The 13,420-nt window shown below is 48.8% G+C and overlaps 5 protein-coding genes across 5 annotated transcripts; 3 read left to right on the top strand and 2 right to left on the bottom strand.

Annotated features, from left to right (window-relative positions):
* Window positions 1-2,048: 2,048 nt before the first annotated feature.
* Window positions 2,049-3,450, top strand: N7443_000029 (uncharacterized protein; the record flags this gene model as incomplete). Its single annotated transcript, XM_056880085.1, has 3 exons — window positions 2,049-2,117; window positions 2,178-2,460; window positions 2,504-3,450. The coding sequence occupies 3 exons, from the start codon at window positions 2,049-2,051 to the stop codon at window positions 3,448-3,450; spliced, it is 1,299 nt and encodes a 432-aa protein (XP_056745323.1).
* A 3,187-nt stretch (window positions 3,451-6,637) lies between these two features.
* On the bottom strand, window positions 6,638-7,149 carry N7443_000028 (uncharacterized protein; the record flags this gene model as incomplete). The annotated part of the gene is given in 2 exon segments (XM_056880084.1): window positions 6,638-6,916; window positions 6,934-7,149. 2 exon segments carry the CDS (start codon window positions 7,147-7,149, stop codon window positions 6,638-6,640), a joined length of 495 nt encoding a protein of 164 aa, XP_056745322.1.
* A 33-nt stretch (window positions 7,150-7,182) lies between these two features.
* On the bottom strand, window positions 7,183-8,466 carry N7443_000027 (uncharacterized protein; the record flags this gene model as incomplete). Its single annotated transcript, XM_056880083.1, has 4 exons — window positions 7,183-7,373; window positions 7,394-7,583; window positions 7,630-8,229; window positions 8,302-8,466. 4 exons carry the CDS (start codon window positions 8,464-8,466, stop codon window positions 7,183-7,185), a joined length of 1,146 nt encoding a protein of 381 aa, XP_056745321.1.
* An 838-nt stretch (window positions 8,467-9,304) lies between these two features.
* On the top strand, window positions 9,305-9,674 carry N7443_000026 (uncharacterized protein; the record flags this gene model as incomplete). Its single annotated transcript, XM_056880082.1, has 2 exons — window positions 9,305-9,442; window positions 9,507-9,674. The coding sequence occupies 2 exons, from the start codon at window positions 9,305-9,307 to the stop codon at window positions 9,672-9,674; spliced, it is 306 nt and encodes a 101-aa protein (XP_056745320.1).
* Window positions 9,675-11,670: 1,996 nt separating this feature from the next.
* On the top strand, window positions 11,671-12,665 carry N7443_000025 (uncharacterized protein; the record flags this gene model as incomplete). The annotated part of the gene is made up of 2 exons (XM_056880081.1): window positions 11,671-11,892; window positions 11,958-12,665. The coding sequence occupies 2 exons, from the start codon at window positions 11,671-11,673 to the stop codon at window positions 12,663-12,665; spliced, it is 930 nt and encodes a 309-aa protein (XP_056745319.1).
* Between the last annotated feature and the right edge of the window lie 755 nt (window positions 12,666-13,420).

The raw sequence follows: 13,420 nt of genomic DNA, 5'->3' as shown, positions 1-13,420 counted from the left end.
TGACGGCGAACCTCAAGACTAAGGCTCTTGTCACACGAAGAGGTGGAAAGGTGGGGAAGGAAGTGATGATCCTTGCCAAGACAGCCACGTCTACCGCGGTGAATAATACCACACTGCGCCAATGCTGATATAAGCAGGATTTTGGACTGGCCGAATATCAGTAATCTAATCTACACTTCTTCTTCTAAATCCACTTGAGATGATAGACCGCCTACTAGAGCTAAGTGATATTTACGACACCGATACTGCTGGATGTACAGCGATTCACTATCTAGTTCGGTATATGGGCCAAATTGATGCTGCGCGCCATCTGATCGGCCGAGGAGCGCGTTAACGTAGTCAATCACAAAGGGAATACACCTCTTCATGAGATAATGGGAGAGAAATTGAACAGGAGGGCAGATGGAGACAGAATGCCTGATCCCTCGCAGCTCCACGTTGCTCCTTATAGAGCAAGAGAGGAATTAATTAAAATCTTGGTGGACGCTGGAGGCTTGATGGAACAATCTAACGGGGCTGGGGAAACCCCCACCCAGCTGCTTGATGAGCTGACAGAGTGAAGGCAGCTGACAGAGTGAGGACGTCAGATAGCGGCAGCCTAACGAGATTGACAAGGTCAAGGTAAAGCACGCAAGGGTAGGAAGAGAGGGCCGTGAATGAGTTGTGTCCGTAACGAACACCCGAAGGACTTCATGGGGTTATCAATAAAAGGGAGAGTTAAGACGAGACATCCGAAGCTGTCAAAGGGCTCTCACATCGGCTATCGTCCATCAATGAAGCATTAGGGACCTTTGCATCGGCTCTTGACCAGTCAGGCTCATGCAAGCTCAGTCATGAAGACCGCAATCTGGACCAACCAAGAAGCCTGTGCAAGATGTCAGGAGGCTTTCAACGAATGGATAAGTCCGCTCATCAACGACTCTCTGTACGGGTCGGCTTGGTATCCCTTTGGTGCCTTTCGTGGACATACAATCTCAGCTTCTGAGCAAAAGGCGACAAGTATTGGAAGATACTATAGATATTGTGATATGAATCTACGCATTGCATATAAACTTCAAGTTGTCTGTTCTTCCAATAACTAGCTCACTGGGTTTCTTCACCAGATCGCGTGTTTTCCTTGCCTCAAAGGTCATCTCTGACGAAGATTGGAACTCAATACTGGCAAAAGAGATTGTCATGCTTTCAGCAATTATCAAAGCGAATGAAGAGTCAGCGAGTATATCAACTCAAAAGAAAGGGCGGCCAAACGCGTCGCTTGCAAGATCAAAGGATGCGGCATAGCAGGGGCAATATCATCGTAGAATTTTTCACGGATTATTGTGTGGTATTCATGAGCTACGGATCACACCACAAAATCTGTGGCACACAAAAAAAGTGGCGCATATTTTGAAAATGGCTTAATAGCTCTTTTCCATCGCCACCCACGTCAAATCCGTTGAAAGGGGGTAGCGACGCTCGGGCCGTCATACTTATACCTGTACCGGCAAGTTTTCGCCAATTATTGTGGATATCCATGGACTAGAAAAGCGATTCCGGGATTGGACTGGTATGGCACGTAAAGGCCAATATTGATTGTCTACAGGTCAAGTAGGTTTGAAATGGACACAATGGGCAGATCTGACCAATTATAGTCCTATAATGCCAGCCTAGCACTGCAATTATAATGAAACGGAGAAATTACATGCAACGTTAGCTCCTTTGTTTTCTTGTGGGTGAACGGCTTCTTCCGAAGCCGGTATCGGGCCTGTACAGGCCTGAAAGGTGGGGTTAGCTATTCAAGAACATGTACTGCATCACCAGTGTTCGTTCACCCGTCTATCTATTTTGTCACTCTTTTTCATTCCCTATATTTAACTTGGGCAAGAAGTGAACGAGAGGGCATGAGTCAAGGAAGGCATTTGAATGATGGTCGGGTCAAAAGTGACGTCGGAAACGCGACTTCACCGCCACATTCTATTTTTTCAAGACTTGAGAAAGGGGCTTATGTTTACATCGCTTCGTTAGCCGCGTTTGCGTCTCCGGTTTCTTCCAGCATTTACTATCCGGCCATGACCACATTAGCTAAGGATCTAAACACATCTCTTACCAACATCAGTTTGACGATCACTACTTATATGGTACGTAATTCATGGATCTCCAGCCCTGTATGAAGCTCGCTGACAATTTTAATGAAACAGGTATTCCAAGGCATCTCGCCAACCATTGTGGGTGGCCTTTCAGACCGGTATGGCCGAAGGCCGGCCTACCTACTCTGTTTTGTTGTTTATATTGCAGCGAATATTGGTCTCGCTTTGCAGACAAACTATGCCGCACTTTTGGTACTTCGTTGCGTTCAAAGTGCTGGTAGTAGTGGTACCACCGCTCTATCCAACGGGGTGGTCTCAGATGTTGCAACGAGGCAGCAGCGAGGCAGCTATGTTGGCCTTGCCGCGCTAGGCTCGTCACTCGGGCCCGCTCTCGGTCCTTTAATTGGAGGTCTATTAAACCATTTCCTCGGGTGGAGAGCAATTTTTTGGGTTTTTGGCCATTTACGGTGGAGTTATGCTCTTCATATACCTCATCTTTATTCCGGAAACATGTCGCAACATCGTCGGAAACGGCTCTGTTCCGCCGCAGCGATGGAACAGGCCCTTGATAGCAGTCTTCCGGCAGCGAAGGCTAGGCAAGGACAGCGCCAATCTCTCGCGTGAAACAATTGTACGAAAAATGCGACCTGGTATTCTTTCATCCATCCCAATCCTCCTAGAGAAAGAAAACTTATTGATGCTTTTCTTTGGTGGAATATTCTACGCTGGATTTTACATTATCATCACTGGTCTTCCAGCGCAACTTTCATTGACCTACAACTACAACTCCATCCAAGTTGGTCTCTGCTATATACCTATCGGTGCCGGTCCATTGCTTATCAGGCCATTCGTCGGTAGAATAATGGACGCAAATTTCCGTCGTCATGCGCAAAGACTGGGAGTTGAAATCGATCAGGAAGTACAACATAATATTGACGATTTTCCGATCGAGAGGGTACGGCTGGAGATTTCTCTCGGTTTCACATACTTCGCATGTATTGCAATCATTCCATATGGATGGGTGATTGGTATGGAGCACCCACCTCTTCCAGCAATTCTTGTGCTCCTATTTTTCATGGGTCTCAGTGTTTCCGCAGCTTTTCAGCCTTTAAGTGCCGTGGTCATTGACTTAAACACAAAAAGCTCCGCTGCTGCCAGTGCCGCCAATAATCTGGTACGGTGCTTGCTGGGAGCTGGTGGGGTGGCCATTGTCAACCCGCTGTTCAACGCACTCGGAAGAGGCTGGACAGCGACTCTGATTGCGCTGATCTGGGGGGTCATGAGCTTATGCTGGTGGGCAGTGATTATATGGGGCCCACAATGGAGGGCAGACAAGAGGAACAAGAAGTCAAAAAAGCTGGAGAGAGCTCTGGAGAATGTGTGAATAGCAAATTCGCAGTATATCCTCATGTGTAAAGTTGGAGTTTACCACTTCCAAAAATGGAGTTAGAGCATCGTTGGAGCCTAGCGCGAACTGATTTACTGTTGTATAAATTGTAAGTGAGATATCATAGCACTGCAAAGAATTGAAGGTCTAAAGACCAAATTGTGTTGGCGACCGTGAACGCGTCCTTTTAGCTGCTGGCAGCAAACGCGAAATTCCTGCGCCAACGGTGCAATTTTGTACTTGTTGCGATTTTAGAATGCTATTGATGTTTCCTGAATAGGATGCTCGCGCTACGTGCTCGAGGGACGAGTATCAGTCCGGAAACAATGCTCCGAGATCAGCCAAGGTCAACAGGCCGACCAGATCACGAGAAGAACCCGTCGGTTCCGTGAATTTACCATTCTAGTGACGAGATGAGCGCTGTAGGAGAAATCGCACAATAGATATGATGATTATTAGAGTTTCGAAAGCGGCTTAGCCAAAGGCTCCAGTACTCCTGGGATGACCCTTCAAAGCCCCGATTGGTGACCCATTTGCCAAGTGAATCAATCAATCAATCAAAGTTCTATTAACCTGATCGAGAATAACTAGATTTTTTGAGGCTAAGCAGGCGCTTCGTCGAAATCCGAAGCAGAACTTGGTGTCCTTAAACCCAGCCTCGCGGCTTGCAATAAACAGTAATACAAAGGAAAACCGGCCTTCCGCAGGAGGCCGGCACAGAAAAGACTGTACCAAATCCAAGTCTCACGCATAGAAAACCCATATAAAATCAGGCACTAAAGTATAATGCCCACAGTATTCCACTCCTTCTGTGTCGGTCCCCGTGTATTCTCCCGCCTCTCTTTCACCCGTCCACTCTCCAAGTGCTTCAGTTCTCAATTGATTGTGGTGCATGGTGAATCGGTAATTGTTGAGTGTCGACTATTCTCGGTGGTCGGTCTTGGTGGTTGGTGGTGTATACGCAGCGTTTTCACAACCCATCCCATGGCCGCAAGACCGATCTCTTCGTGGTCATCGTCAGTGTCCGGTTCCGCTTCCACGTGCCGGAACTGACCGAGGAGACCAGTTTGATGCATCATTGCAGCGGCGTAGCGGGCCGCGCGTGGGTGGGACACGATTGCCTCGTAGTCCGTAGTGTCTCCAAGATCGGTGTGAGCGATCTTGTCGATCATGGTTCGCCGCAGATCATTTTACAGCGGGCACTGGAGCAGGACATGTCTCTGTGTTTGACATCCCTGATCGCAGGTAAAACAATCTGATTCCGTTTCTTTGATACTGTATAATAAGTGCCCTGAACCAATGCGCATTGACCTCTTTTGGATGAGAATCGAAGCGTAGGGCTTGGATAGCGCCTCGTATAGCTCCAGGGCCTTCAGCGTAGGCGCCTTGATCGGCCGTTTGGTCGATTTGGCCGTCTTCTCCCTCTCCCATTGTCTCTTCCACCATTTCTTGATACGGTGGTGGACGCATCGCTTCGCCGAGGAGGCGAGGCAAGCCGGACAAAGTGTTTCTCTGCTCTCGTGCACGTTCCGCTGCTTTCCAGTGAATCCCCGCGTCCCACGGTGTGGCGGACTTTGCAGCCTCGTCTGTAAGTTCATTGTCAGGAACACTCACATCTGCTGGGACTCACCAGAGTGTGATCGATGTGGTTGTTCTCCGCGACCGGATGGCCTATATGTGATTATAAATACCGGACGGCAGCTTCGGATTCTGCAATGACTTAAATCACACCTTGGCTGTCAGAGAAGATTACCGATTCTCTGATTTTGTCCTCGCTTCGTTGATTCGGTCCATTTGGCAATTGATTCAGTGACATTTCAAGGCCTGTGAGTTCTGCAAAGTATACATTGGATTGGTCCAGTGTTTCAAGGTGTCGCCTCATCCAGTCCGTGTTCATCGGATCTACCGCGAATGCACCCTCGAGTCCTGGCGTATCCACTGCCACCAGTGAAGATGCGCTGGATCACTCCGTCGGCGAGTATGGCGTCCAATTCAATGTTATAATGGGTCTGGATGGCGGTCTCTTCGACAGTCTGTTGCATCAGTAGATTAATTAACGTCAGGAAAAGCTCAATGTCGAATTTCGCGGCTGATAAACTCTTAAGTGCACCACTGATCATCAAAGCCGCACGCTTCCGGATTCTTATAAATCCCCTGATGATGTGGGACCGTTCTACAGGTAGCTTCGTCGTAGGGCTGAACCAAGCCACAAGACCCCAGAAAAGCTGTTGAATGACCACAACCCTGTAGATCTTGCGCATTGCGGGCAGTGATGTCCCCCACGTGGATCCAGTGATGCCGCGGAAGGCTTTCAAGCTGCTATTAGCCTTCGCAAAGACCTTCCTGCGGTGTGTCGAGACGTTAAGGTCCTTATCCAGCCACACCCTAAGGTATTTGGCGTGTGGCGAAGGTGTAATAGTTTTTTTGATAGTTGCAATGACATCTGGTCACCTCCCCCTCCTGCACGTGGAACTCGGAATTGTCCCGTGGTGGCCGTGGTGTCCACACTAAGGGCGCTGGTTGTCGTGGGTTGTTGAGGTGGATTAGTTCGAATTTGTCTGGGGTGAAACTGGCCGAGTGTTGCTTCGCCCAGATCGCTGCTTTGCCAAATGACTGTTCCAGGATCTCGATATTGTGGGCGTAGGATGTCGAAGTCACCACAACGTAGACGTCGTCAAACCACCCGAATGCGTAAGCGTAGCCCTCATGACGACTACAAATGGCTAGATCTTACCTTATACATTTAATACCATCAGCACTTGTATCTCAGTTCAGGGCTTCAACTCACGAGGGGTTAGGTTAAATTAATACTGCTACTACTACTCCTGCTGCTGTACAGCATAGAACTATATGTAAACTGTATGGTGATGTTATTATCATTGGAGCAGTCCTGTCTATTGTGATATATGAAGATCAGGAACTAAGCCGCAACGTCGAAATTTTCCAGACCTGTCTATACGAAGAACCTAGCTAATTGTAAAATCAATTTGGCCTTCATGCTGCATTAAAAGCAAGTACAATACTTGCTGTAAATCACAACAGAACAAGCATGCACTAGGCTGCGAACTATACAGAAACGTCACTTCGCCGACAACAATCAGGATGTCAGTGACTGCTGCTTCCCCGAGACCGGAATTGCTCATTCCTTTGGAGAATGGGTAAGACGACAAAACCCTTCTTCGTCCTAATCCTCGCTCCCAACGCCTCGACGTACAATAAACAGGCCGGTCGGGTCCACTACTTGTTTGATCCGATATAAGCGGCTGTACCCGTTACCCCACAGCGAAGTTTGAATATCGGGCTCGTATGCAAATGCCTCATTTACGTACGCGCCCATCTGGTCCGTGCCCTCGAAATGATCGGCAGTTCCACTTCGGTGATGTTTTTGACAACTGCATGCTGCTCGTTGAGAGTTGCACTGGCACTCCAGCTTCTTTAAAGTATCATATGCGAAATAGTTTTTCTCCAAGCAGGATTGACAGCACTGGAGATGATATCACCATTCGTTGTCACGGCACCCCCTGCGACCACACAACCCGCCAGTGCTTGCCTTGGGTCATACCGAAGGCTCTTCCACGCGTTTGTCAATCTTTCGGGGCTATCTTGAGAAATCATTAGGTCTCTAGAGTAAAGTCCGGATGCTAAAAGCGTGGCATCACCAGTAGGCCATGCACCTTTCAAGAACAGAGTCGACATCGTTGAGCTGATGCTTGGAAGAACGAAAGATTTCTAATTGGCCGTAGTTCCGGTAACTTGGCTCAACTTAGACTGTAGCGGATTATAGAAGCTGTCTATATGGGTGGTGTTCGTAGCATTTGCAAAGATCAACACACTCGACATCACAGAAACATTGACGGTCTCATTCAAAGGGTAATCTGGCGCGGCGAGATAGTAACCACCGCCGCCAGCATCATTCAGTGCTGGCGGCGCCCTATGGAACTCGGTGAAGCTTTCCAGAAATGGGGATCCCCGCCAGCAGTCGTGATGTTAAGATTTGTCACCACAACAGGGACCTCGGGATGTGTGCGCAATGTGACGCTGGTGACTATTCCGAATGAACCTCCACCTCCGCCTCGCAGCGCCCAGAATAAGTCTGTATTTTGGAACGTATTTGCGTAAACGAGATGGCCCTGGTGAAAAGGTTAGCTGGTTTGTCATTTTATAACTCTAAAGTACAGCTTGATGACTTGCTTCAGCGAGGACGACCCGGGATTCCAGCGCATTATCCGAAGCCAATCCTCGCCAGACACCAAAGACTGAATGGCCTCCCCCTTGGAAGTAGCCTCCGCCAGCGCCAATGCTGCCCGATGCTCCCGCGATGACTGAGCGATTATGTCTAGACACCGCTGCATAAAGCTCTGTTATGCTCACACCGGCAGCGATCGTGATGGCCGGTCCTTCTCCGACTCCATCCTTAGGTGCACCCGTTGGCATAAATTTGTCGAAATTTTCAATATCTTTCGTCGCATGAGTAGAAATCTGCAGAGATTCAGGAGCCGAGGGGCGGCCTAAAAAATCATGGCCCGAATTTTTGATAACCAGCCTTAGGTTGTGTCTTTTCACAAACGCAACTGTTTCTTGGATCTGAGATGTCGATTCCACCTTTGCAGGGTAAAGTGAGACGCGGCCTTGTCCGCAAGTTGTGTTCTGGCGGTCTTCAATGTAACAGGTCTGATTTCTCTCTGGCCAAGCTTCCCAGTTCTCCCACTGCACGGCGCTTGGTTCCGCCGCGCGCCAGAATGGGTCTGGCCATGATGCGGAGACGTTGCTGCATTTCTGCTCATCGAAATCTGCTCATCGAAATCTGCTCATCGAAATCTGCTCATCGAAATCTGCTCCATGACATACAGCGGCAACGGGACGGACCGAGACAAGCTGGCCTTGAATTGAATTGTTCAAGGCCAACCAATCCTGAAATGAGGACCAGCAACTCTCATGTGGTCGACAGCGGCAGAGGCCTAGTGTTGGGATGGCTAAAGACAAGATAGAACCGATGACCGCCAGGTGATACATCTTCATAAATTTCTTCGTCTCGCAAAATGTCAGAGAGTTTTCGGATCCATGGTTTTCTTTTCGACTTACTGGTCGGTAAATCGGTAAACACGGGGGCGATGCATCCTTCTCGCATTGCTGCCAAGTGATACAGTCGTACCATCATGCCGGGTGGCGCATTCTTGTCGATCGTTTTTTATTTTTTTTGTTTTCTCGGTGTTCGTCGGACTACCCTTTGAAGACAGCAGATGGAAAACCCAGGAGTTAGGATTAAATTCGTGCACTCTGCTGATATTTCAAAGTAGTTTCAGAATAAGCCCATGATGGACGTTAACACGAGGGCCCTTCTGATACTTGAGCTCGTCGCTAATATTTGAACTTAATACCTAAAAAAGGGCACTTTATCTAGATAGAGACCGGGATTGCCGAGCAGATGATCGCAGGGCGCTTCTAGCGCGGGTGGCGTTATACTTCGTCTCCGACGGGGTGGAGGCATGGACGCTTCCGAATCGTCGCAAGTTCCTGCGAATACTTTTGAACGTCTGTTCACTATGTTGTGCTGCCCCGGCCATTTGACAGCATGTTGGTGATGTTACAACCCAAAATGAATGGCCTTGCCCTTGCGATTGCGCGCACTGGTGTATTCCTGCCAATCACCGTTGTCCTGTGATGTCGTGAACTGTCTGCGAAGCTGCCATATCACCTTGATTGCCTCGCGGCACTCAGGGGTGAAGCTGTGGTTTTCCCATGACGAATCGCGTGCCCAAGGCGTCGACTCTTGCACACCGCGTGGGACAACTTCCATCAGGTATCCGACCGCATCATCCACCTGTCGTAGCTGCACGATATCCCCTCGGAGATGCAGCCATGGCTTGTCTTCTATGTTGATATTGACAATGGCGGGGAACTTACCTTCATCTATGTCCTTCCATTTTCGGCGTTTCGGCGCCTCGGCTGGCTCCGCAGTTTCAAAGTCGAGGATTGTGCGGATCTACTAGTAAGTGGTCGAAATCCACATGAATACCCTCCATCGCCCAGCAATCAATCATCCTCCCAACAAGGCTTTCGGATGCGAACACTTGGTCGAGAGTCGACTGGCTGCCGGCCTGCATCCGCGTGATGGAACTCGGTTTCAGCCAGAGATCCAGTGCCCTAACATCCAGCCACTCGTCCGCAGCCTCATCCTGTTGGACGCTATGCCCACCCCCATTAGGGGTGGTGGAGGTTGAAGCCCCCCACGACTTGGTACGCAATCTCTACCTTCTCTTCCCTTGCCGGTGTAATCAGCTTCGTAAGCAGTTGCACCGTATCTTCTCCGTTTCCTCGTTTATCATATACGTTGAATATGCGCAGCTCCCTCACCTCACTCCGGTGCCGTATCCGGTGCTCGTGGCAATCCCTGGAGTGTACTACATGCGTCCATCCTTCCATCCGCTTCGACACGAACATACACACCCTCGTCCGCAGTCCTTTTGTCTCACCCACCTGGGGTAAAGCAGTTATGGCTCTGCTTGGTCGGGTGGTGCGTCGTCTCTTGATATGAGTTGGCCCGCGGTTCTTGGATGGCAATGATGCCCGCCGAAAGCACCGTGGTGTCACGCATCAATTGAGCCATCACGACGTCTTTCGACCGGTCCGTATTGTATTGAATGATGTTCAGCTCCTTATTTATTGCGAGATGAACGGGGGGGCCTATTTATTGGTTGATTTAGATTTTTTTCCTCTCTTCCTATTCTCCTTTAACGAAGAATGGTTGCTGAAGCTTGTTGACACAGTGCCTTCGCCGATTGGAGTATCTGTACCGTGCTTGCGCTTCGGGCCGACTGCGGCCGGCCAGTGCAGAATTGGTGAGTCGTTCTCCTTCCCAAAAGCCTTTTGTGCCACGTCGTCCTTCGATGCGTTGGCGTTTCCTTCGGTAAGTGCTGATGATGATCAATACTCGGTGTCGAGGCCGTTGATGCTGGTTGACGATTCATTGATGGCGATAGGCTGTTGCTCATGGATAACGCATCTCACCATTCTGATCGGATAAGAGAGCTATGCTCAAATGCTGGTGCCAAGTTCTTGTACTTACCACCCTACTCTCCTGATCTAAGCCCGATTGAGAAGTTCTTTGCAGAGCTTAAAGCATTTGTCAGACGCAATTGGCAACTCCACGCAAACTAAGGTTTCAAATGTTTCCTTGAATGGAGCCTGGAAGTCGTGGGGCTTGAGGAGAAAGTGCACAAGTTCATTTCGGACATGCGAATGTTGAAATTGAGAATGATGAAAATTGGGGTTATATGTTGCTGGATGGAGTAAGCTGTTGGTTACAATTGATCAAGGATGAGCCGTGAGACGTTCTCCGTTCCACAAAGTTTTCTAAGCCAAGAGACCGGTAAAATCTCAATTCTTTTTGCCAGGAGACTCTGGCTGAGAATCAGAAGTATGATTCGTCTGGTTTGCCTCCAGTGAGTTTCTCGCATTTATAATGCTATGCCCACGTGAAGCAGAGTGCTCATTACGTAATGTATAAAAGTCCATTGAGACTTATCCGTTCCTTAAGCTAGCGTCATGGCGGTGGGGCTCAAAAAGAATGGGAGAGTGCAAATCGGTGAAGCTAGTTTGGCACTGCTCTGTACAGCTTGTTTTGCACGAGAAGCTGAATGGAGATTTCCCGGAGGGTTTAACCTCTGACTATTGCATTGGCTTTATTTGGAGAATTTGACGCTCAAGTTCCGTCCATTTGAGTACGCATGGACCCCGCAATTGACAAATCGGCATCTTTCAGTTATGTTAGCACCGGGAAGAATATCGACCACAACCTCAGGTAAGCAAACAACGGTTGACATCAATAGTTAGCAATTCAAACGGGTGATAAGTGTTCCCGGAGTATTAGATGCTGCTAATCACATCCATACCATTCAGGCGAGAAAAGGTGATGACAAAACCGTTGAGGTCGCTTGATCAGGCTTCGACTATTAGTTATTTTTAAACCAAGATGGCGGTCTGAAGACCCAGACACTCAATGTGGAAGTCGATCAAAACCAAAACATAGGTTGTTTATGTGGTCTGAAGAACAAGGGGGAGCACATTCTTACCGCGTTCTTAGTAAGGCCCGCTCTGGTATGCCTCGAATAACAAATAACACAGATCAGGCCGCTCTCAGTGTCCTATACTTCCCCATCTACCACTACTTCTGCCCATTGTCTAAAGATAGCTGAAGCTGTTTCCCAAAAAATCGACATGAAAATCCTGTCAATTTCGTGGGGCTTCTTGCTCACAATTGCCTTTCACTGTTTATTTTCTTCCGTCGAGTGCGCAAGGGATTCTCAAACAAAGTATCCGAAATCAACGTTCACTTTCGATCAACTCTGGGAACTTGAAAAGACCTTCTGGGATTCGTTTCTTTACCCTGCCAACGTGAAACAGACACAGGGAAATGAGTCGTCAATATTCAACACAAATGTAGGAAGAACGCTTACCGTAATACGGTTTTGTGAGCAGCGCATACTGACATGGACAAAACGTAGGTCCAAGGCCGTGTCGACATCACCCGTACCTTCGACGGTGACGAGCTAAATCGTGAATATATCTTCGGCCTCTTTTCGGACCCGGTACACGTCAGTCTCGTTGGTGTTCCAATCGCATACAATATCACCCAGTTCGCTGCCAATGACAATATTGCATCCGCAACAACCGTTGTCACCTTTAACGCGACCACATTCGGCATCCAAATACCTGTCACCATCGACACGTGGATCGAGTGGGACGCGGGTGGCAAGATCATTCAGTATGACGCAGTCTTCCGGTTGTTCGACTACTTAGTAGACTTTTTGATCGGAGATGTTGCGACAAAGATCAACGCAACCTCATCTGACCAGGCCGTCGCCTATGTCTCCGACTTGTTAGCTAAGACCATCTGTGCTACGCACGAGCAGTATTGCACGGGCTCAAACCAGCAATATACAGACACGGCGGCATGTTATGAGTTTTTGACCAAGGACGTGCGATTCGGAAAGAGCTATGAGCTAGGCAAAAATACATTGCTATGCCGTGAGGTCCATGAGCATATGGTGCACTACCGACCCGGTATCCATTGTGCTCATATTGGACCCACAGGGGGTGGATACTGTGTCGACGATATGACCTACCCACAGACTGTCTTGCAGAGGTACTTTAATGATTCGTGGATTCCGTACGGATATGGAGAAGAGCAGGATATATGGCTCGGCAGCTGAGAGTGCATAACGGTTACTTGAATGGCTTTTTCTCATGCGGCAGCTTGGTAAAATGTTATACCCTGAGGCGTCCAGGACACAAGTTTGATTTATACGATGAGAGTCGCAGATAATCCAGTTCTTCACCCATCTTGACCGGTAATTCCCGGATGGTCTTCAGACTTGTTTTGTTATGCTCATTGAATGAGTTTTTCATATCTAGAGTGATCACCTTCTGTTTCCCTCGTGGCGGGCATGAAGCCAACAACGAATTAAATACGCCTCCTTGACATCCATGGCTCCTGGCTTGCGTGTGTCGTACGCTGAGCTGTTTCCCTCTCCACTTGCCAACTTGCTTTTCTCCATGTCGCATACCCGCAACCGTCTTTCAATCGCAAGTCGGATCTCTGCCACCATTATCGCATACACACCAATGAGCGACCCTATCTCTGCACCATCAAGGATTGCAATAAGAGCTCTTATCCGACTCAGCGCCTTAACCGTGCATTCGTGAATTTTCACAGGCGAGAAATCCCCGTGTCTGTGATCACGTCGGCTGCCAGAAGGCGTTCTCTGGCGTGTATCATTCCCACTCCAGCTGACGGTCACAACACATCCACTTACTGTCTTCAGTCGTCGAGTTTGATCACCATCGCCGGACCCACACAGGCAATGACCATACATCTGGCAGGAACCGACCTGGGGCCGGAGGTAAGCAAGCTGTAAATCGCCTAGCAGGTGGGGGTCCTCAAAGGCTCATTTCAAGAAGCATGCAA

The sequence above is a fragment of the Penicillium atrosanguineum genome, assembly GCF_028827265.1.
Source record: "Penicillium atrosanguineum strain IBT 20685 chromosome Unknown utg000001l_segment0_segment0, whole genome shotgun sequence".
Taxonomy (NCBI): Eukaryota; Fungi; Ascomycota; class Eurotiomycetes; order Eurotiales; family Aspergillaceae; genus Penicillium; species Penicillium atrosanguineum.
This window is presented reverse-complemented; position numbering and strand designations above follow the sequence as displayed.